The sequence below is a fragment of the Salvelinus alpinus genome, chromosome 26, assembly GCF_045679555.1.
Source record: "Salvelinus alpinus chromosome 26, SLU_Salpinus.1, whole genome shotgun sequence".
Classification (NCBI taxonomy): Eukaryota; Metazoa; Chordata; class Actinopteri; order Salmoniformes; family Salmonidae; genus Salvelinus; species Salvelinus alpinus.
The window spans coordinates 11,926,081-11,949,311 of NC_092111.1; the positions used below are offsets into that span (position 1 = coordinate 11,926,081).

The 23,231-nt window shown below is 45.4% G+C and overlaps 1 protein-coding gene across 10 annotated transcripts in view; it reads left to right on the top strand.

Moving 5' to 3' along the window:
• LOC139554704 (phosphatase and actin regulator 4B-like) overlaps window positions 1-23,231 on the top strand; it is a 72,674-nt gene that overhangs the window by 44,006 nt on the left and 5,437 nt on the right. For 9 of the 10 annotated variants that reach the window (XM_071367755.1, XM_071367754.1, XM_071367756.1 and 6 more), the window contains 9 exons: window positions 10,505-10,675; window positions 10,910-10,990; window positions 11,305-12,837; window positions 13,302-13,706; window positions 15,783-15,926; window positions 16,672-17,275; window positions 18,799-19,043; window positions 22,852-23,017; window positions 23,106-23,161. In XM_071367755.1, the coding sequence (XP_071223856.1) occupies window positions 10,505-10,675; window positions 10,910-10,990; window positions 11,305-12,837; window positions 13,302-13,706; window positions 15,783-15,926; window positions 16,672-17,275; window positions 18,799-19,043; window positions 22,852-23,017; window positions 23,106-23,161 (3,405 nt within the window). The remainder of the gene's footprint in view (window positions 1-10,504; window positions 10,676-10,909; window positions 10,991-11,304; window positions 12,838-13,301; window positions 13,707-15,782; window positions 15,927-16,671; window positions 17,276-18,798; window positions 19,044-22,851; window positions 23,018-23,105; window positions 23,162-23,231) is intronic. The other variant, XM_071367762.1, reaches the window with a different exon arrangement.

Consider the following 23,231-nt stretch of genomic DNA (forward strand, 5'->3'; position numbering starts at 1 on the left):
GAAATACTCATCATAAATGTAGATGATAATACAAGCTATAAACATGGAACTATAGATATACCTCTCCTTAATGCAACCGCTGTGTCAGATTTAAAAAAAACTTTACGGAAAAAGCAAATCATGCAATAATCTGAGACGGAGCTCAGAACAATAGCCAAATTAGCCGCCATGTTGGACTCAACAGAAACCAGAAAATACATGATAAATGTTTCCTTACCTTTGAACTTCATCATAATGCAGTCCTAGGAATCCCAGGTCCACAATAAATGCTTCATTTGTTCGATCATGTCCGTTATTTATGTCCAATTAGCTACTTTGGTTAGCGCCTTTGGTAAACAATTCCAAAGTCAGAAAGCGCCTCCACTATAACGTGACGAAATGTCCAAAAGTTCCGTAACAGTCAGAAGAAACATGTCAAACGATGTACTGAATCAATCTTTAGAATGTTGGTAACATACATCTTGAATAACGTTCCAACCGGAAAATTAAATTGACTTCAGAAGAGCGATGGAACGGACGTCCTACTCATGTGAAGGCGCATGGTGAATGCGTGATCAGCCCGTGGAAGTGATTACTCATTCCTGTCTCCTTCGGCCCCCCTTCACATTAGTCATCAAAGTTCTGTTGACTGTTGACATCTAGTGGAAGCCGTAGGAAGTGAAAACTCATCTATATCTCACTGTCATTTCAATTGAGAGCATGGTTGAAAATCTGACACCTCAGAAACAATTCAAACAGGAAGTTGAACTTCTCAGGTTTTTGCCTGCCATATGAGTTCTGTTATACTCACAGACATAATTCAAACAGTTTTAGAAACTTTAGAGTGTTTTCTATCCAATGTGAATAATAATATGCATATATTAGCAACTGCCATTTAGTATGGGCACCTCTGTGCACCTTTCATCCAAGCTACTCAATACTGCCCCTGCAGCCATAAGAAGTGAAGTGGTAATAAACTGTGGAGAGATTTCAGGAGATTATCCAGATATTGTGTGTAAGGTATGTGTGTAAGTGTGTTGGAATGGAATTTTGATCAGCTTTGTCCTTGATTGGATAAGAGGGACATTTAGAAAGCTATGACACTGTGTAATATATAACCTAATGTACATGGTTTTTTGGTCAGAGCTCTCTCGAGAATAAATGCTATTGATTAATTTGGTGGCTGGTTTATGCAAATAAGGATCTTACAAATTCTTAGAAACGGACAGAGTGTTTGCTTTATTATAATTAAATTGGTTAATGAACATATAGGAAACAAATTCCTTCATCAGCTCTACAGTGAAATAAAACAATAAGAACTAGCCAAGACAGCAGTAGACAAGGCATATTGACAGAGAGAGGCATAAAGCAATCACAGGTGTTGATCAGGAGAGCTAAGACAACAACGTGTAAATGGCGATGAATGGGCACAGCGGGTCAGTTAGGTACATACAGGACCTGAGTTCGAGGCTGAGGCCGGCAGGTAAACAAAATGAGGTACTGAGGTATTGAAACTGTCCAGGGGGCATCAGCTGTGTAGCCAAGTGATCATAGGGTCAAAAGAGCAGCAGTAGGTGAGTCAGGGTGCCGTTCAGTAGTCAATACTACGCTAGGCGAGCAGGGGACACAGCGTTCCCAAAAGCTAGAGGGCCGGGGCTAGCAGATGGTTCTGAGGGCGACATCATAACAGAATAGCCTGTTGAGACCACATCGGGCGATCACGTCGGCAGTCCAGTCGTGATGGATCGGCAGGGCTCCGTGTCGACAAAGGGTCCAGGCCATTTGGCAAAATTTATTTTATTTTTATTTATTTAACCTTTATTTAACCAGGTAGGCAAATTGAGAACACGTTCTCATTTACAATTGCGACCTGGCCAAGATAAAGCAAAGCAGTTCGACACATACAACAACACATAGTTACACATGGAGTAAAACAAACATATAGTCAATAATACAGTGAAAAAAAATAAGTCTATATACAATGTGAGCAAGTGAGGTGAGATAAGGGAGGTGAAGGCAAACAAATATATGTATAAATAAATAAAAATATAAAAAGGCCATGGAGGCGAAGTGAGTACAACACAGCAAGTAAAATAAAAACTAAAAAAACACTGGAATGGTTGGTTTGCAGTGGAAGAAAGTGCAAAGTAGAGACAGAAATAATGGGGTGCAAAGGAGCAAAATAAATTAATAAATAAATACAGTAGGTAAAGAGGTAGTTGTTTGGGCTAAATTGTAGATGGGTTATGTACAGGTGCAGTAATCTATGAGCTGCTCTGACAGCTGGTGCTTAAAGCTAGTGAGGGAGATAGGTGTTTCCAGTTTCAGAGATTTTTGTAGTTCGTTCCAGTCATTGGCAGCAGAGAACTGGAAGGAGAGGCGTCCAAAGGAAGAATTGGTTTTGGGGGTGACTAGAGAGATATACCTGCTGGAGCGCGTGCTACAGGTAGGTGCAGCTATGGTGACCAGCGAGCTGAGATAAGGGGGGACTTTACCTAGCAGGGTCTTGTAGATGACCTGGAACCAGTGGGTTTGGCGACGAGTATGAAGCGAGGGCCAGCCAACGAGAGTGTACAGGTCGCAGTGGTGGGTAGTATATGGGGCTTTGGTGACAAAACGGATGGCACTGTGATAGACTGCATCCAATTTATTGAGTAGGGTTTTGGAGGCTATTTTGTAAATGACATCACCGAAGTCGAGGATTGGTAGGATGGTCAGTTTTACAAGGGTATGTTTGGCAGCATGAGTAAAGGATGCTTTGTTGCGGAATAGGAAGCCAATTCTAGATTTGACTTTGGATTGGAGATGTTTGATGTGAGTCTGGAAGGAGAGTTTACAGTCTAACCAGACACCTAGGTATTTGTAGTTGTCCACATATTCTAAGTCAGAGCCGTCCAAAGTAGTGATGTTGGACAGGCGGGCAGGAGCAGGCAGCGATCGGTTGAAGAGCATGCATTTGGTTTTACTTGTATTTAAGAGCAGTTGGAGGCCACGGAAGGAGAGTTGTATGGCATTGAAGCTCGCCTGGAGGGTTGTTAACACAGTGTCAAAAGAAGGGCCAGAAGTATACAGAATAGTGTCGTCTGCGTAGAGGTGGATCAGAGAATCACCAGCAGCAAGAGCGACATCATTGATGTAAACAGAGAAGAGAGTCGGTCCAAGAATTGAACCCTGTGGCACCCCCATAGAGACTGCCAGAGGCCCGGACAACAGACCCTCCGATTTGACACACTGAACTCGATCAGAGAAGTAGTTGGTGAACCAGGCGAGGCAATCATTAGAGAAACCAAGGCTGTCGAGTCTGCCAATGAGGATGTGGTGATTGACAGAGTCAAAAGCCTTGGCCAGGTCAATGAATACGGCTGCACAGTATTGTTTCCTATCGATGGCGGTTACGATATCGTTTATGACCTTGAGCGTGGCTGAGGTGCACCCATGACCAGCTCTGAAACCAGATTGCATAGCGGAGAAGGTGTGGTGTGATTCGAAATGGTCGGTAATCTGTTTGTTGACTTGGCTTTCGAAGACCCTAGAAAGGCAGGGTAGGATAGATATAGGTCTGTAGCAGTTAGGGTCAAGGGTGTCCCCCCCTTTGAAGAGGGGGATAACCGCAGCTGCTTTCCAATCTTTGGGGATCTCAGACGACACGAAAGAGAGGTTGAAGAGGCTAGTAATAGGGGTGGCAACAATTTCAGCAGATAGTTTTAGAAAGAAAGGGTCCAGATTATCTAGCCCGGCTGATTTGTAAGGGTCCAGATTTTGCAGCTCATTAAGAACATCAGCTGACTGTATTTGGGAGAAAGAGAAATGGGGAAGGCTTGGGCGAGTAGCAGAGGGGAGGGCAGTGCTGTTGTCCGGGGTAGGGGTAGCCAGGTGGAAAGCATGGCCAGCCGTAGAAAAATGCTTATTGAAATTCTCAATTATAGTGGATTTGTCGGTGGTGACAGTGTTTCCTATCTTCAGAGCGGTTGGAAGCTGGGAGGAGGTGTTCTTATTCTCCATGGACTTTACGGTGTCCCAGAACTTTTTTGAATTTGTGTTGCAGGAAGCAAATTTCTGCTTGAAAAAGCTAGCCTTGGCTGTTCTAACTGACTGTGTATATTGGTTTCTGGCTTCCCTGAAAAGTTGCATATCACGGGGGCTGTTCGATGCTAATGCAGAACGCCATAGGATGTTTTTCTGTTGGTTAAGGGCAGTCAGGTCAGGAGAGAACCAAGGGCTATATCTGTTCCTGGTTCTAAATTTCTTGAATGGGGCATGCTTATTCAAGATGGTGAGGAAGGCATTTTTAAAAAATGACCAGGCATCCTCTACTGACGGGATGAGATCAATATCCTTCCAGGATACCCCGGCCAGGTCGATTAGAAAGGCCTGCTCGCTGAAGTGTTTCAGGGAGCGTTTGACAGTGATGAGTGGAGGTCGTTTGACCGCTGACCCATTACGGATGCAGGCAATGAGGCAGTGATCGCTGAGATCTTGGTTGAAAACAGCAGAGGTGTATTTGGAGGGCAAGTTTGTTAGGATGATATCTATGAGGGTACCCGTGTTTACGGAATTGGGGTGGTACCTGGTAGGTTCATTGATAATTTGTGTGAGATTGAGGGCATCAAGCTTAGATTGTAGGGTGGCTGGGGTGTTGAGCATGTTCAAATTTAGGTCGCCTAGCAGCACGAGCTCTGAAGATAGATGGGGGGCAATCAGTTCACATATAGTGTCCAGAGCACAGCTGGGGGCAGAGGGTGGTCTATAGCAGGCGGCAACGGTGAGAGACTTGTTTTTAGAGAGGTGGATTTTTAAAAGTAGAAGTTCAAATTGTTTGGGAACAGACCTGGATAGTATAACAGAACTCTGCAGGCAGTCTTTGCAGTAGATTGCAACACCGCCCCCTTTGGCCGTTCTATCTTGTCTGAAAATCTTGTAATTGGGGATGAAAATGTCTGAATTTTTGGTGGTCTTTCTAAGCCAGGATTCAGACACGGCTAAAACATCCGGGTTGGTAGAGTGTGCTAAAGCAGTGAACAAAACAAACTTAGGGAGGAGGCTTCTAATGTTAACATGCATGAAGCCAAGGCTATTACGGTTACAGAAGTCATCAAAAGAGAGCGCCTGGGGAATAGGAGTGGAGCCAGGTACTGCAGGGCCTGGATTCACCTCTACATCACCAGAGGAACAGAGGAGGAGTAGGATAAGGGTACGGCTAAAAGCTATGAGAATTGGTCGCCTAGAGCTACTAGAGCAGAGAGTAAAAGGAAGTTTCTGGGGGCGATAAAATAGTTTAAAGGAATAATGTACAGACAAAGGTATGGTAGGATGTGAATACAGTGGAGGTAAACCTAGGTATTGAGTGATGATGAGAGAGATCTTGTCTCTAGAAACATCATTGAAACCAGGTGATGTCATCGCATATGTGGGTGGTGGAACTGAGAGGTTGGATATGGTATAGAGAGCAGGGCTAGAATCTCTACAGTGAAATAAGCCAATAAACACTAACCAGAACAGCAATGGACAAGGCATATTTACATTAAGGAGAGGCATGCTTAATCGAGTGATCAATAAGGGTCCAGTGAGTAGAGGTTGGTTGGGGTCGTGGCGATCCAGACAGCTGGCCGGGTATATGGCTATCGGTAGCAGCATAGGATGGAGGTCTGTTTGTAGATACCTTGTGCGTTTCCGTCGGTAGGTTCCGTGTAGTGGGGTTTTGTTCAGATAGCAGCCGATAAGACAGCTAACGATTAGCGGGCCTCAGATGAGCGTTCAGGTAACGTCGGGACGGAGGTGCCGGTTGGATAAATCCCTCGGGCAGATAACGTCGGCAGTCAGTCGCGGCAGTCAGTCGTGAAGGCCCGGTGGGGTTCCGTATCTGCAGCAGCAACAAAAGAAACGGGTCCGGATGGTGATGGAACTCCTCAGCTGGCTAGCTCCAGCATGATTTGAGTTTGCTCCGGGGTCGACGTAAGCCAATAGTCACACGGTATGCAGCTAGCTAGCTGCGAAATCAAGGTGCAAGTGTCCAGAGCCTGCGGCTGGAATCCGGGGAAACTGAGAGAAAAAAAGTCCCGGAATGCTCCGGTCCGAGTCGCGTTGCACAAAAGTGCCGGTAGATTATCGAGCTAAAGGAATAGCTGATGACCACAAAACGTGGGCAGCTGAAACACCAACGCTAGCCAGCAAACCGGCTAATTTCGGGGCAGCTACAGATTAGCTTCTGGCTAGCTATCGGAGTAGCTTCTGGTTAGCTTTCAGGCTAGCTTCTGAATTAGCCCCTGGCTAGCTTCCACGATGGATTTTCAGATTGAGGTAAATAATACTTTTTGTAATTGGTGAAGCGGGTTGCAGGAAAGCTTTTGCAGGAAAGCTTTTGTAGTTGAGTTCTTGGATAATAAAATAAATAAAAGATATGCGAAGAAAAGGTGTAAATATACAGTGGGGAGAACAAGTATTTGATACACTGCCGATTTTGCAGGTTTTCCTACTTACAAAGCATGTAGAGGTCTGTAATTTTTATCATAGGTACACTTCAACTGTGAGAGACTGAATTTAAAACAAAAATCCAGAAAATCACATTGTATGATTTTTAAGTAATTAATTCGCATTTTATTGCATGACATAAGTATTTGATACATCAGAAAAGCAGAACTTAATATTTGGTACAGAAACCTTTGTTTGCAATTACAGAGATCATACGTTTCCTGTAGTTCTTGACTAGGTTTGCACACACTGCAGCAGGGATTTTGGCCCACTCCTCCCTACAGATCTTCTCCAGATCCTTCAGGTTTCGGGGCTGTCGCTGGGCAATACGGACTTTCAGCTCCCTCCAAAGATTTTCTATTGGGTTCAGGTCTGGAGACTGGCTAGGCCACTCCAGGACCTTGAGATGCTTCTTACGGAGCCACTCCTTAGTTGCCATGGCTGTGTGCTTCGTGTCGTTGTCATGCTGGAAGACCCAGCCACGACCCATCTTCAATGCTCTTACTGAGGGAAGGAGGTTGTTGGCCAAGATCTCGCGATACATGGCCCCATCCATCCTCCCCTCAATACGGTGCAGTCGTCCTGTCCCCTTTGCAGAAAAGCATCCCCAAAGAATGATGTTTCCACCTCCAAGCTTCACGGTTAGGATGGTGTTCTTGGGGTTGTACTAATCCTTCTTCTTCCTCCAAACACGGCGAGTGGAGTTTAGACCAAAAAGCTCTATTAATGTCTCATCAGACCACATGACCTTCACCAATTCCTCCTCTGGATCATCCAGATGGTCATTGGCAAACTTCAGACGGGCCTGGACATGCGCTGGCTTGAGCAGGGGGACCTTGCGTGCGCTGCAGGATTTTAATCCATGACGGCGTAGTGTGTTACTAATGGTTTTCTTTGAGACTGTGGTCCCAGCTCTCTTCAGGTCATTAACTAGGTCCTGCCGTGTAGTTCTGGGCTGATCCCTCACCTTCCTCATGATCATTGATGCCCCACGAGGTGAGATCTTGCATGGAGCCCCAGACTGAGGGTGATTGACCGTCATCTTGAACTTCTTCCATTTTCTAATAATTGCACCAACAGTTGTTGCCTTCTCACCAAGCTGCTTACCTATTGTCCTGTAGCCCATCCCAGCCTTGTGCAGGTCTACAATTTTATCCCTGATGTCCTTACACAGCTCTCTGGTCTTGGCCATTGTGGAGAGGTTGGAGTCTGTTTGATTGAGTGGGTGGACAGGTGTCTTTTATACAGGTAACGAGTTCAAACAGGTGCAGTTAATACAGGTAATGAGTGGAGAACAGGAGGGCTTCTTAAAGAAAAACTAACAGGTCTGTGAGAGCCGGAATTCTTACTGGTTGGTAGGTGATCAAATACTTATGTCATGCAATAAAATGCGAATTAATTACTTAAAAATCATACAATGTGATTTTCTGGATTTTTGTTTTAAATTCCGTCTCTCACAGTTGAAGTGTACCTATGATAAAAATTACAGACCTCTACATGCTTTGTAAGTAGGAAAACCTGCAAAATTGGCAGTGTATCAAATACTTGTTCTCCCCACTGTATATATATATACAGGACACGACACGACAATACGGAAAAAGACGTCTGAAAATATGTATTGTAACCCTATAATTAGCTGGTATATGGGCTTAGCTCGAGGCTAGCTCAAGGCTAACTGGTGCTTACATCAAGACAGAGGCGTTAGCTAACAGTAGCCACTCGTTTGCAACTAGCTAGCTGCGATGATCCGGTGTAATGATCCAGAGCGGCAGGAATCCGGTGATGTGGTAGAGAGAAGCAATCCCATATGCTCTGGGTTGATATCTCGCTGTGCAGACTGGCAGGTGTTGTCCGAGCTAAGGCTGGCTGGTGACCGAGCTAAAGGTGAAGACTGCTAGCCGTGGCTAACAAAGACTAGTAGCTAGTTAGCTGGCTAGCTCCTAATGGAGGTTCCAGTTATAAGGAATAAAAATAGCAGATCTGTACCACATTGGGTGAGGTGGGTTGCAGGAAAGTATATTTAGTTTGTAGATAGAAAGTGAGATTAAGATATATATGGAAAAAAACATCTATTTACACAGGATAAGACAAAGACAAACACACACGTCCAACTGCCACGCCATCTTGGAATGTATCTCTTGACTTGCTATGTCTTGTCTCCCAACCTCTCTATTTGCCATCTCTCTCTACTAGTCTTTTATTATATTATTCGTTTGTGTAGCAGACACCCTTGCCCGCAGTGAATTGCACCTCTATCCTGCTTTTAGCATTATTTTATCTATTCCTACTATTTAGTCTGTCAAAACTGCTGAGCGAGGACAACATTGTGCTTTTACCTGAGGGCACGATATGCATTCTCTCTCCCTCTAGCTCTTTTTGAATCTGTCAAATTGCCAATTGAGTGAATTTGATCTGTTGCTTTCCACTTACCCTGGCATGCGAATGAGGGATGAAAGGTGTCTGGTAAGAGTCAGAATAGAGGGGGATGAGGGAGAGATGGAAGGAGGATGAAGTTGCAAATTGGCTATGCCCTAAAGTGTGACCCATAAACTGGATTGGTGTGACCTGTCTTATATTGCTGAGATGACTGCAACAGATGTCTGCCGTTTTTATATAGAACTCAATGTGAACTGGTTGTGTAGGAACCTCATGCTATTCAAAGCTTCTTGGCTGGTTCCTTAGGTAGTGCATTTGATTGTCAGTCAACCATCAGCCTGCTGTGTGTCCTAAACATCGTTCTCTTGTGCAACGAGTGTGTGCAAGGACGACTCATCACCTAAGAATGGGTGGATATTTCACACCCAGTCTTCCGGGATCTGTTACATGATTTGCAGCAGCAGGTGATGTTATCAGCTGGAAAGCAGTTATGAGTCATTGTTTCTGGGAGAGTAACCTACCCTGTCCTCTCGAACGTGTTTTGTTTAAATGCAGTTTCTGTGGTAATTATGTGTTTACCATTGACTGTGATGGGCTTATGTTTGTATTGAAACAGTTTTGAAACCGTCCCACTCAGTTCGATGTTGAACTCTTGTGTTAATACGTATTTGGCTGCTGCTCTTATCAACTTACCTACATAAGAATTTCTGCCAGCTGGTACAACTCAACAGCCAATAAGAGTGGAATTCAGACCAGCCTTCAGCTTTAAGCCTGGCTCAGTCTGTACTGTGGTCTAGTAAGACACAGACACTCAGTACTCTAAGATGGCGCTGGAATGTAGAACCAACTATCTCAAGCCTAGTTCATAGTCCTACAGGCTCTAGTTTTCTCCTGTCGAGTGCTGCAAGGAGAGACCTAGTTAAGCTGCAGCTGGCCCAGAACAGAGCGGCACGTCTTTCTCTTCATTGTAATCAGAGGGCTGACATGAATGCTATGCATGCCAGTCTCTCTTGGCTAAGAGTTGAGGAGAGACTGACTGCATCACTTTTTTTACAAGAAACATTAATGTGTTAAATTCCAAATTCTTTGCATAGTCAACTTACACACAGCTCTGACACACACACTTACCCCACCAGACATGCCACCAGGGGTCTTTTCACAGTCCCCAAATCCAGAAATAATTTCAAGAAACCATACAGTATTATATAGAGCCGTTATCGCATGGAACTCCCTTCCATCTCATTTTGCTCAAATAAACAGCAAATCTGGTTGAAAGAAAAGAGATAAAGCAACCCCTCACAGCACAATGCCTCTCCTCTGTTTGGCCAAGTTAGTTTGTGTATTTATTGATATGTAGGGTACGTGTTCCTTTTTTAAATTGATGTAGTTCTGTCTTTGATCTGTTCTTGTCTATGAATGTCATGTTTTGTGTGGACCCCGGGAAGAGTAGCTGCTGCTTTCACAACAGCTAATGGGGATCCTAATAAAATACCACATTCTGTAACATTACTGTTGGAGACATACTGTAGAGTTAGTTAGGGCCTAGTCTATAGAGGAAATGTTTCCCTTTTTAACCAATAGGGCAGCACATTCAGTAGGCCTATTTTATCATTTTCTTTCCCCCTTGCCTTAATTTTCTGTCTTGTTATAAGTGTCATGCCACTCACCTCTCCCTCTCCAGATGATGAGGTGGACTTGCAGCAGAGTACGACAGGGAGTGAGGGGGGGAACTCATCAGGCGGAACCCCTCCCTCCAAACGCAAGGGCAAGTTCTCCAGCTTCGGGAATATGTTCAAGCCCTGGAAGTGGAGGAAGAAGAAGAGCAGTGAGACGTTTCTGGAAACCTCAATAGGTACATCCCCTTTAGAAGTAGTCAAATTGATGGATGGATTGTACATCATTGTAAGGACGTGTTGAAGTTGAAAGTTTTCTTATCTTACTGATTCTGAACAAGACTGTGCTAGCCCGATGAGCTAAAGCCTAGACGTTACCTTTTAAGAGAGCTCAGGTCTTCATCGTCTCAGACAAGGTTACCCATCAAGCCACCTCTGTTACGGGGAAATTAAACATATTTGTTTACTTTCAGTGTTGGAGAGGAAGATCTCAGTAAGGAGACCTCGTCAGGAGCTGATCGACAGAGGAGTGCTGAAAGAACTCCCAGAGAATGGTATGCAGACTAGCGCCCGTGTCCACAAAGCTTGTCAGTAGGAGTGCTGGTCTAGGATCAGGCCTTTTGATCATAATTTAAAAAAAGATTATATGGACAGATCCTAGATCAGCACTCCCTACTCATAGATGCTTTGTGGATACGGGCCCTGATCATAGTGGAGTAGACAAAGACCTACATAGATACTAGTAGCCTATAATTTATCAACGGGAAACAAAACTAATAGTAGGGTAACACTTTTAGAGAATGCTGAGATGTAGAGAATATCTTTGCTGACCTCAAATTCCTTATCAGAATGTATTTCTGTGTGACAGAGGGCAACGATGTGAACCAATCCAAAGGTCTGGTGGTGAAGAATGGCCAGCCAGTACCTATGGATTTTGACCGGGTCTCAGAGTCAGGGATCAAGGTGTCCCGGGGGGAGGCAGGCCCAGGGCTTAACCCCACCTGGCTACCCCGGGGAGAAGACCCACAGCGGGGCAGCGTCCCTTCAGACGACCCCCGGAGCAGGAGCCGGGTGCCCTCTGACGCCTCACGCTCCAACCGAGCCCCACTGGACGTAGACTCACACGCCAGGCTATCGGTCATAGATCTGGAGAGACGGAGTAGAGTGCCGTCTGACATGTCAGAGAGGAGAGGAGGGTCACTACTGAGAGGACCTGCTCCGGAGGAGGGGAGGCAACGGAAAGAGGATAAAGAGGACAAGAGAGAGGAGAGGAGAGATGGGAAAGAGGACAAGAGAGAGGAGAGGAGAGAAGGGAAAGAGGACAAGAGAGAGGAGAGGAGAGACGGGAGAGAGGAGAGGAGAGACGGGAAAGAGGACAAGAGAGAGGAGAGGAGAGATGGGAAAGAGGACAAGAGAGAGGAGAGGAGAGATGGGAAAGAGGACAAGAGAGAGGAGAGGAGAGATGGGAAAGAGGACAAGAGAGAGGAGAGGAAAGAGGACAAGAGAGAGGAGAGGAGAGATGGGAAAGAGGACAAGAGAGAGGAGAGGAGAGATGGGAAAGAGGACAAGAGAGAGGAGAGGAGAGATGGGAAAGAGGACAAGAGAGAGGAGAGGAGAGATGGGAAAGAGGACAAGAGAGAGGAGAGGAGAGATGGGAAAGGGGACAAGAGAGAGGAGAGGAGAGATGGGAAAGAGGACAAGAGAGAGGAGAGGAGAGATGGGAAAGAGGACAAGAGAGAGGAGAGGAGAGATGGGAAAGAGGACAAGAGAGAGGAGAGGAGAGATGGGAAAGAGGACAAGAGAGAGGAGAGGAGAGATGGGAAGGAGGAGAGGAGAGATGGGAAGGAGGAGAGGAGAGGTCCTCGTGATGAGAGGGAGGAGAGAGAAAGAAAGGATCGGTGGGAGAGGGAAGAGAGCGACAACAGGGAAAAGAGAGACTGGAGAGAGGAGAGGGAAAGGAGGGACAGAGATGATCGAGAGAAGAGAGAAGAGGGGGAGAAGGAGGACAAGGAGAGGAGAGGAGAAAAAGATGACAGAAGAGAGGGAAAAGAGAGAAGAGATGATCGTGAGAAAAGAGACGACAGGAGAGATGACCGGGAAAGAAAAGATGACCGGTACAAGATAATCTTTCGTGAAAAGCCAGACGAAAGGGGGGAGGAGAGGGATAGGAAGAGGAGTCCTCCTAGGGCTGCTAAACCAGAGACCCTCTTGAGACCTATAGAAGAGTGTCGTCCTGTGGTCAGACTTCACTCTGAGATGGAGCTAAGGCAGAGTCTCCAGAAGACCTCAGAGGACCTCCGTAGCAGGGTCCGCCCTGCCTCTGAGGCTTACCGCGGGAGCACCCTGCCCAGGTACATGCCATCTGAGGAGACCAAAGGAGGGGAGACCCGCGGACGAGCAGGTAAGAAACAGCCTGTGGCGTAAATTTCAATGCATTCGCTTGTATGTCTGAAGGTTGCTCTGAAGTTGTTGAAGTTTAACCATTCTTAGTGGAACGAAGCTTCGTTCCACCCAGTTTATTGGACACTTTGCAAGTGCAATGTGTTACTGTCTGCTAGTTGACTGTCTAGGAGATTCTGTTTTGTATATCTGGTAACCCTGTGAATCTCCTTGTTCTCAGCCCTGTGAAAGGTGTGAGGACTTGACCAGAATCCGTCTTTAGTTAATCTGTTAAGAAGCTGCTTATTGTCCAACGTTGAGTTGCAGCTTATCTCAGCTCTGTGTTCTATGTGCTCAGCACTGTACAGTAACAGTGTGCTTGTTGTGGTTGCACTTTGAGCCCCGGGACCAGGGGGAATAGAAACTCCTATTGTCCTCCTGACCTCTCCCCCTCTCTCTGTGTGTGTGTCCTGTGCCTGTCTGTAGAGTCCACTGGTGTCCGCTTCGCCCCTGGCCACACCCCAGATCCTGACTCCACCCGTGACTCCTCCCGTAGAGAGCCGCCTCCTACTAAACAGGCCATGCTCCCTCCTAAGAGCCACCCCACTATCACCACCTCCACGGAGCCTGTCCGGACCTCCACCCCACCCTCCTCCTCTACCTCCCCTGCTGTAGCGGTGGCCAAGCCCGCCAGGACTGTCTCCCTGGTCATCAGTGATGACCCTCCTCCCACCCACTCCAACCCTGTTCCCCTTGTACGGTCCAGCCAGGTACCCCCCTCCTCCACCACGGGGGAATCGGCCACTCCTCCACCCGTACCCCCCCATGCCAAGCAGCCACCTGTACCCCCACCCAAACCCACCAACCGCAACAGCAACCCTGCTCTGCTTGGTGAGTTTACCCTGCCTCTGCTTCCTGTTTGTACTGCTGTTTCACTCCATAAAGTACTGCGTTTAATTGTACTACGTGGGTTTATGGATGAGTTAAGTTCTGTACCCTTCAAGTAAAGTGTTGCAATTATGTTTGACCTTTTTGAACCCAAAGCAATGAGACTGTTTTTAAGTGTATTTTTCTGTGTAATGGTTAGTCTCGATGCGTACTGAAACGCAGGGTGTTCTGTACAGTACCTCGCCCTTTTTCTCCTGGATTTGCTCAAATCCTGCGTCTTCTCGTCTTGTCGCCTCCTTTTGAAAAAGGTCAAAGGTAATTGAGGAGAGGGAATGTGGATGAAAATGCTCTTGTATGAAATGACTCTCCACTCGCTCGTCATCAGGCAAATTACGTTTACAGGGGTGGATCCCAAAATTTGTGTAAAGTGATAAAAACAAATTAAGTTAGTTATGCAAGACATTTTCAATAGCATATCGTTTGTAAATGTTTGCATAATTTTCTCCTTCAAGAAAACAACAGCTGATTCAAAGGGGATGTGACAGATTTCAAAACTGCCGCAAAGGTCTCCGGTTGGAGACACTTGTGCTTCCTCGCCAAAAGGAGGCTATCGAGGAGGGGAGAACCATCTTCCGTTTGCCTATTAGCAAATTGACACACTCCTCAACCACTCTTCAGTTTCCGGCTCACTGAAAAGGCCCTAGTCTGCATTTTCAGTGTACATCAAGACACTCTCCAAAGAGAGGGGCAGGGGGTTTGTCTTTGTCGCGTTTATGCAAGCACAACATACACACACACATTGCCGCACTGGCACTCCTCCGACAGGCTGGAAGTGACTCCGGAGCGTCCAGTGCTCTGATTGGCTGCCTCAGTGTTCTGTGTCTTCTGACCCAGCATGCTGCAGCTGCCCTAGGTCGGAGCCCATCCCAACAGTCAATGTAGTAACAGTTGTTGTGACGCAATTAGAAAATTCCTATGCCGTTCTGAAGGTTTGGTCCTCATAGATGCGTTACTCCATTTCACACTCACTCAGCATTCATACAGCGGACATCTGCTGAACATAAAGTTGTGTACAGCAGAAATGAAAGTATTCATCATTTGGATCTCCTCTCTGATAGGCTTTCAGAGACTGTATTCTGATTGGCTGCTACAGTGACACACTGACACACACCTCACGGTTCAGTTCTTCCCACTCAGCAAGTCTTAAGTCCTGCAGCTGCTGCTGTTTTCCCTCCATGTCTCCTGGCTAATCCCAGTGGTTATATCATATACACAGAGTGTACAAAACATTAGGAACACCTGCTCTTTCCATGACAGACTGACCAGGTGAAAGCTTTGATCCCTTATTGATGTCACATGTTAAATCCACTTCAATGAGTGTAAATCAAGGGGAGGAGACGGGTTAAGTAATGATTTTTAAGCCTTGGGACAATTGAGACATGGATTGTGTATGTGCGCCATTCAGAGATTGAAGTGCCTTTTGAACAGGTTAAGGTAGTAGGTGCCAGGGGCACTGGTTTGAGTGTGTCAAGAACTGCAACGCTGCAGGGTTTTTCACGCTCAACAGTTTCCCGTGTTTATCAAGAATGTTCCACCACCCAAAGGACATCCAGACAACTTGACACAACTGTGGGAAGTGTTGGAGTCAATATGGGCAAGCGTCCCTGTGGCATGCTTTCGACACTTTGCAGAGCCCAAGCCCCTACGAATTGAGGCTGTTCTGAGGGAAAAGGGGGGTGCAACTCAATATTAGGAAGGTGTTCCTAATGTATTGTACATGCAGTGTATATAACCCTGTCATTGGTCATATTGCAAACATCCTTTCTCTCTGTTGGAGAACAGTGGTTTGTGTCATCACAATATGTACATACAATAGGTCTACATCCTCACCAGACAATCATGTATTTATCTGGCAGCTTTCTATCCTTAGAGGCTAAATATTAGATTTAGTATGATATTAGTTTCGATATTGAGGTAACAATCTGCCTAGCTGTGCAACAGTGACCAGTTATTCAGTGTCCCGCACCTCCAAGCAGCCTGCTGAAGGCGTTGACCTCTGACCTCCCTCATCTCTGTCAGTGTCCACATTGAACAGTGCCTCCAGGGTCCACGGTCCCCTTTCTCCTCACTACTGTACTAGCTGGAGAAGGCAGGGGGAGCTGGGCCTGTACCTTTCCCTGCCCACCTACCTCCACAGCCGACGGGCTGAACAAGCCTGCTCAGGTACCCTGTCCTGAGGGGCGCAACCCAAGCCTGCCATGCTGTGACGCTGTCCTTCTGAATAACCATAACCGCTTCACAGCACGTTTTGTTGCACACCACCAAGTCTAATGCCAGGGTGTCTATAACAACTGAATAACTGTTACCCATTCTGCCCATAGCCGATGGTGTGAAGCACCACCAGCATAGATCGATGGTCCCCCACTACTTCATTCATTGCATGTCGGATTGAGTTGTTGCTGAACTGACTGAACTAACTTGACTTAGCTGGAATGAAAACAATGCATGGAAGTTAACTGCCAGGCAGTGTGCCCCAGCTTGTTGGATGACTTCGATGAACGGTCAGGAGAGACTGCGGAGACGTGTGAAATGACTTCAAAATAATGGATTCGCACTAATAAAATGCTTTTCTGGTTGTTTTCAAATGAATCAGGCTTGAATCCTGCTGTGAATGATTTCCATCTAAACCATAGGGTTAGATGTGTACCGTTCTGCTAATGTCCAGGCCTGATATCATCATGCTTTTTAAATATGTTCCATCTATCCACTGGCAAATCATGCATTGTGCCTTCATGAAACTAAACAAGTCATGATATTCCTTTAACCAGTTTGCTTGAGTGTGAATGTGATGCCTTTTATATTTCAGATTAGTAACACTCTCTTTCTCTGTCAGTTCTGTTCTGTGTCTACTGCATGTCAGTCCTTGTAAATGACTAGTATTCATTCTGTTGTGTGTTTTGTTCCATAGCGGAGCTCTCTCAGGCTGGCAGTGGTATCATTGTTGTTCCTGCCCCCACCAGGCGCTCTCCTCCCACTCCGCCCAAGAGGATGACCCCCGTCACCAAGCACCAATCTGGCGACCCGTCCCCTGAGCCAGAGACCTCGGGCCCCTCTGGTTCTGTCCCAGTCCCCATACCTACTGTCTCTGTACCCCCCAGCACAGACCGAGACGGCACCAGGGACACCCTCAGAGCAGTAGGGTTCCAACTACCCACCTCTGACCCTGCACCAGCACCCCGACCTCTGTCCCATATACCTACATCCACTCCCAGCTCCCACCCCCACTTACCGCTCCCCAACCCTGCCTCCGCCCCCCTCCCGGTCCCACTCCCCTTCCCTCAGAAGGACCCTCCCAGCCCCACCACAGAGCCGCCCAGCCACCCCCCAGCCTCAGTCCCAGCCATCCCCCTTCACATCCTGATCCAGCGGGCCCTGTGCTCCCCCAGCCCGGCTCAGGCTAAACCAGATGGGTCCCAGAGAGCCCACTCCATGCTGTTTGAGTCCCCCCCAGAGTTCCTCACTGAGGCTGGAGGCCGACGCTCCCTACCCGTCACCATAGAACCCCTCAGACTGTGAGTATACTACTCTATCATACTTCCATAATGTCACAGCATATCTATTAACCACAGTACAAACGGGAACAATATTTACGCTGAGCTAAAAACGTGACTTTGATCATTGCAATAGAAAAAGACATGTACAGTTGAAGTCAAATGTACATACACCTTAGCCAAATACATTTAAACTCAGATTTTCACAATTCCTGACATTTAATCCTAGTACAAAATCCCTGTCTTAGGTCAGTTAAGATCACCACTTTATTTTAAGAATGTGAAATGTCAGAATAATACTAGAGAGAATGATTTATTTCAACTCGTATTTCTTTCATCACATTCCCAGTGGGTCAGAAGTTTACATACAGGCAATTGGTATTTGGTAGCATTGGTAGCATTTACATTGTTTAACGGGTCAAATGTTTTGGCTAGCCTTCCACAAGCTTCCCACAATAAGTTGGGTGAATTTTAGCCCATTCCTCCTGACAGAACTGGTGTAACTGAGTCAGGTTTGTAGGCCTGCTTGCTTGCACACGCTTTTTCAGTTCTGCCCACACATTTTCTATAGGATTGAGGTCAGGGCTTTGTGATGGCCACTCCAATACCTTGACTTTGTTGTCCTTAAGCCATTTTGTCACAACTTTGGTAGTTTGCCTGCGGCCATTGTCCATTTGGGAGACCCATTTGCGACCAAGCTTTAACTTCCTGACTGATGTCTTGATGTTGCTTCAATATAACCACATCATTTTCCTTTCTCATGAAGACATCTATTTTGTGAAGTGCACCAGTCCCTCCTGCAGCACAGCACCCCCACAACATGATGCTGCCACCCCCGTGCTTCACAGTTGGGATGGTGTTCTTCTGCTTGCAAGCATCCCCCTTTTTCCTCCAAACATAATGATGGACGTTATGGCCAAACAGTTCTATTTTTGTTTCATCAGATCAGAGAACATTTCTCCAAAAAGTATGATCTTTGTCCCCATGTACAGTTGCAAACCGTAGTCTGGCTTTTTTATGGTGGTTTTGGAGCAGTGGCTTCTTCCTTGCTGAGCGGCCTTTCAGGTTATGTCGATATAGGACTTGTTTTCCTGTGGATATAGATACTTTTGTACCTGTTTCCTCCAGCATCTTCACAAGGTCCTTTGCTGTTGTTCTTGGATTGATTTGCACTTTTCGCAAGTACGTTCATCTCTAGGAGACAGAACGTGTCTCCTTCCTGAGCTGTATAACGGCTGTTTGGTCCCATGGTGTTTATACTTGCGTACAATTGTTTGTACAGATGAACGTGGTACCTTCAGGCATCTGGAAATTGCTCTTTGTGCATGAAAAATTACTTTTCATGCACAAAGTAGATGTCCTAACCGACTTGCCAAAACTGTAGTTTGTTAACAAGAAGTTTGTGGAGTGGTTGAAAAACGAGTTTTAATAACTCCAACCTAAGTGTATGTAAACTTCAACTGTATATGCATACATCATACCCACTTGATCACTCTCTATTCAACAGTCAGATTCAATTGTTAACTTTTTCCCTCTCTCTCCAGACCTGAGGATGATGACTTTGACATGGAGGAGGAGTTGGAGAAGCTTCATCCCAGACGGATGCTGCCCCCCAGGCAGCCTGAGCTGGAGCCCAGGAGCAGGAGGGGTCTGGTGGTCGATCCCAGGGTCAGTGTAATCCCAGAGGGCCGGGGGCCCGGAGACAGCAGTGAGGAGGATGAGGAGACAGACTCTGACGGACCCATCCTCTACAGAGATGACGATGAAGACGAGGACGACGATCCACCAAGTAAGTAGATCTGAAGTCTGGTGATAATGTCACATGGGTCTGGTGTAGATTTAGTATGTAGATGTGAAAGTCTGTTGATAATGCCACATGGGTCTGGTGTAGATTTAGTATGTAGATGTGAAAGTCTGTTGATAATGCCACATGGGTCTGGTGTAGATTTAGTATGTAGATGTGAAAGTCTGTTGATAATGCCACATGGGTCTGGTGTAGATTTAGTATGTAGATGTGAAGTCTGTTGATAATGCCACAAGGGTCTGGTGTAGATTTAGTATGTAGATGTGAAGTCTGTTGATAATGCCACATGGGTCTGGTGTAGATTTAGTATGTAGATGTGAAGTCTGTTGATAATGCCACATGGGTCTGGTGTAGATGTGAAGTCTGTTGATAATGCCACATGGGTCTGGTGTAGAGGTCGACCGATTTATGATTTTTCAACGCCGATACCGATACCGATTATTGGAGGACAAAAAAAGCCGATACCGATTAATCGGCCGATTTAAAAAAAAATAATAATAATAATAAAAAAATATATATATATATAATTTAAAAAATATATACACTGCTCAAAAAAATAAAGGGAACACTTAAACAACACAATGTAACTCCAAGTCAATCACACTTCTGTGAAATCAAACTGTCAACTTAGGAAGCAACACTGATTGACAATAAATTTCACATGCTGTTGTGCAAATGGAATAGACAACAGTTGGAAATTATAGGCAATTAGCAAGACACCCCCAATAAAGGAGTGGTTCTGCAGGTGGTGACCACAGACCACTTCTCAGTTCCTATGCTTCCTGGCTGATGTTTTGGTCACTTTTGAATGCTGGCGGTGCTTTCACTCTAGTGGTAGCATGAGACGGAGTCTACAACCCACACAAGTGGCTCAGGTAGTGCAGCTCATCCAGGATGGCACATCAATGCGAGCTGTGGCAAGAAGGTTTGCTGTGTCTGTCAGCGTAGTGTCCAGAGCATGGAGGCGCTACCCGGAGACAGGCCAGTACATCAGGAAACGTGGAGGAGGCCAACAACCCAGCAGCAGGACCGCTACGTCCGCCTTTGTGCAAGGAGGATCAGGAGGAGCACTGCCAGAGCCCTGCAAAATGACCTCCAGCAGGCCACAAATGTGCATGTGTCTGCTCAAACGGTCAGAAACAGACTCCATGAGGGTGGTATGAGGGCCCGACGTCCACAGGTGGGGGTTGTGCTTACAGCCCAACACCGTGCAGGACGTTTGGCATTTGCCAGAGAACACCAAGATTGGCAAATTCGCCACTGGTGCCCTGTGCTCTTCACAGATGAAAGCAGGTTCACACTGAGCACATGAGGACATGTGACAGACGTGACAGAGTCTGGAAACGCCGTGGAGAACGTTCTGCTGCCTGCAACATCCTCCAGCATGACCGGTTTGGCGGTGGGTCAGTCATGGTGTGGGGTGGCATTTCTTTGGGGGGCCGCACAGCCCTCCATGTGCTCGCCAGAGGTAGCCTGACTGCCATTAGGTACCGAGATGAGATCCTCAGACCCCTTGTGAGACCATATGCTGGTGTGGTTGGCCCTGGGTTTTTTCTAATGCAAGACAATGCTAGACCTCATGTGGCTGGAGTGTGTCAGCAGTTCCTGCAAGAGGAAGGTCTGGGAGGAGATCCCTCAGGAGACCATCCGCCACCTCATCAGGAGCATGCCCAGGCGTTGTAGGGAGGTCATACAGGCACGTGGAGGCCAAACACACTACTGAGCCTCATTTTTACTTGTTTTAAGGACATTACATCAAAGTTGGATCAGCCTGTAGTGTGGTTTTCCACTTTAATTTTGAGTGTGACTCCAAATCCAGACCTCCATGGGTTGATAAATTTGATTTCCATTGATAATTTTTGTGTGATTTTGTAGTCGGCACATTCAACTATGTAAAGAAAAAAGTATTTAATAAGAATGTTTCATTCATTCAGATCTAGGATGTGTAATTTTAGTGTTCCCTTTATTTTTTTGAGCAGTATATATATATATATATATATATATATATATATATATATATATATATCTATATCATTTAAAAAAAAAAAAATGTATAAAAATACATATCATACACACACACACACATTTTTGTAATAATGACAATTGCAACAATACTGAATGAACAATGAACACTTTTATTTTAACTTAATACATAAATACACACACACACACACACAGCTCTGAAGTGACAATGATACTGAAGAGTCAAATACTCTCAACTGTTTGAATAAAAATAGAGTTTAAATTACCTGTGATGAATGTTGAAAACAAAAACTGTCATTTCTATATGCAGGAAATCCTATTTTAATAATGGGCATGGTAAGAATTGACGACCAAAGTGCGAGTCATAATTCCCATGACACCTTCTAGCAAAATCTGAAAAGCGGTTCCTTCATTTATTCCATAGGATATTAAAATAAGGTCTGTGTTTCGTGTAGGCTTACACCACCTTGCCAATTTTATAACTGTGTAGATATCCATAGGACAAGGTAACTCTGATCAATATTGGCTAAATATAAGCGAAGATCATTTTTTTTGTTGAGTGGATTTATGAAAATATGTTGACAAACGTTACCTTATCCTAGTGAGATTTACACGGGTATCAAAACGTCGAGGCGGTTTAAGCCTGCACGAAACACAGACCTTATTTGAAGTAGATCAAGACATTCTCTATGGAAGACATGAACGGTAAAATAACGAAGGAACCCCTTTCAAATTCAGCCGCAAGTTATTACAGGAATTATAACGCGTCGACTATTTCTCTCTAAACCATATACCTTTGACTAATCCGGAAACTATCACCTCGAAAACATAACGTTTATTCTGTTCCGTATTTTATCCAACGGGTGGCATCCATGAGTCTAAATATTCCTGTTACATTGCACAACCTTCAATGTTATGTCATAATTACGTAAAATTCTGGCAAATTAGTTCGCAAAGAGCCAGGCGGCCCAAACTGTTGCATATACCCTGACTCTGCGTGCAATGAACGCAAGAGAAATGACACAATTTCACCTGGTTAATATTGCCTGCTAACCTGGATTTCTTTTAGCTAAATATGCAGGATTTAAAAATATATACTTGTGTATTGATTTTAAGAAAGGCATTGATGTTTATGGTTAAGTACACATTGGAGCAATGACAGTCATTGATTGATTGTTTATTATAAGATAAGTTTAATGCTAGCTAGCAACTTACCTTAGCTTGCTGCATTTGCGTAACAGGCAGGCTCCTCGTGGAGTGCAATGTAATCAGGTGTTAGAGCATTGGACTAGTTAACTGTAAGGTTGCAAGATTAGATCCCCCGAGCTGACAAGGTTAAAAATCTGTCGTTCTGCCCCTTAAGGAGGCAGAACGTTCCTAGCCCGTAATTGAAAATAAGAATGTGTTCTTAACTGACTTGCCTAGTTAAATAAAGATTAAATAAAGGTGTAAAAAAAATACATTTAAGAAATCGGCAAATCGGCGCCCAAAAATACCGATTTACGATTTTTTTTATGAAAACTTGAAATCGGCCCTAATTAATCAGTCAAGTCTGGTGTAGATTTCAATCTCAGAAGTCAAAGTAAGTACAGTACTATCAAGGAAGGCCCTTTCATTATTAGTAAATACAGTATCAATAAGGGAAATTCCAAATCGATCTTTCTATTTTCTTCATTGTATGTATTTTACTACTTGCAGGTAAAGATAATCCAAATGAGAAGTGTAATCTGAGAATTGTACAATTTTCAAATGTGATGTAGAGTGAAAGTATTGTCCCATGTTACTGGAACTGTTTGTCTGCACCACCCAGGTGCCTTGGCCAGCCGTGTGACAAGGAAGGACACCCTGGCTCTGAAGCTGGAGAGACAGCAGGAGAGAGAGGAGCAGGAGGGAGGAGAAGGACAAGACGGAGTCGGCTTGCAGAGCAGGGAGCAGTGGGAGGCACTCAAGAACAAGATCGGTACCACGCTCAACAGGTAACTACATCTAGAGATCGGTGTGAGTTGGGGAGGGGGGGTGTTCCCCTACCCTAAACGTGTGTGTGTTGTGTGTTTCTCTAATCAGGAGGTTGAGTCAGAGACCCACAGCAGAGGAGTTGGAGCAGAGAAACATCCTTCCAGGTAACTCTCTTTCCCTCTTTCTCTGTCACTTCTACTTTTTCAGTCAATATCAACTTCATGCTTCATCTCC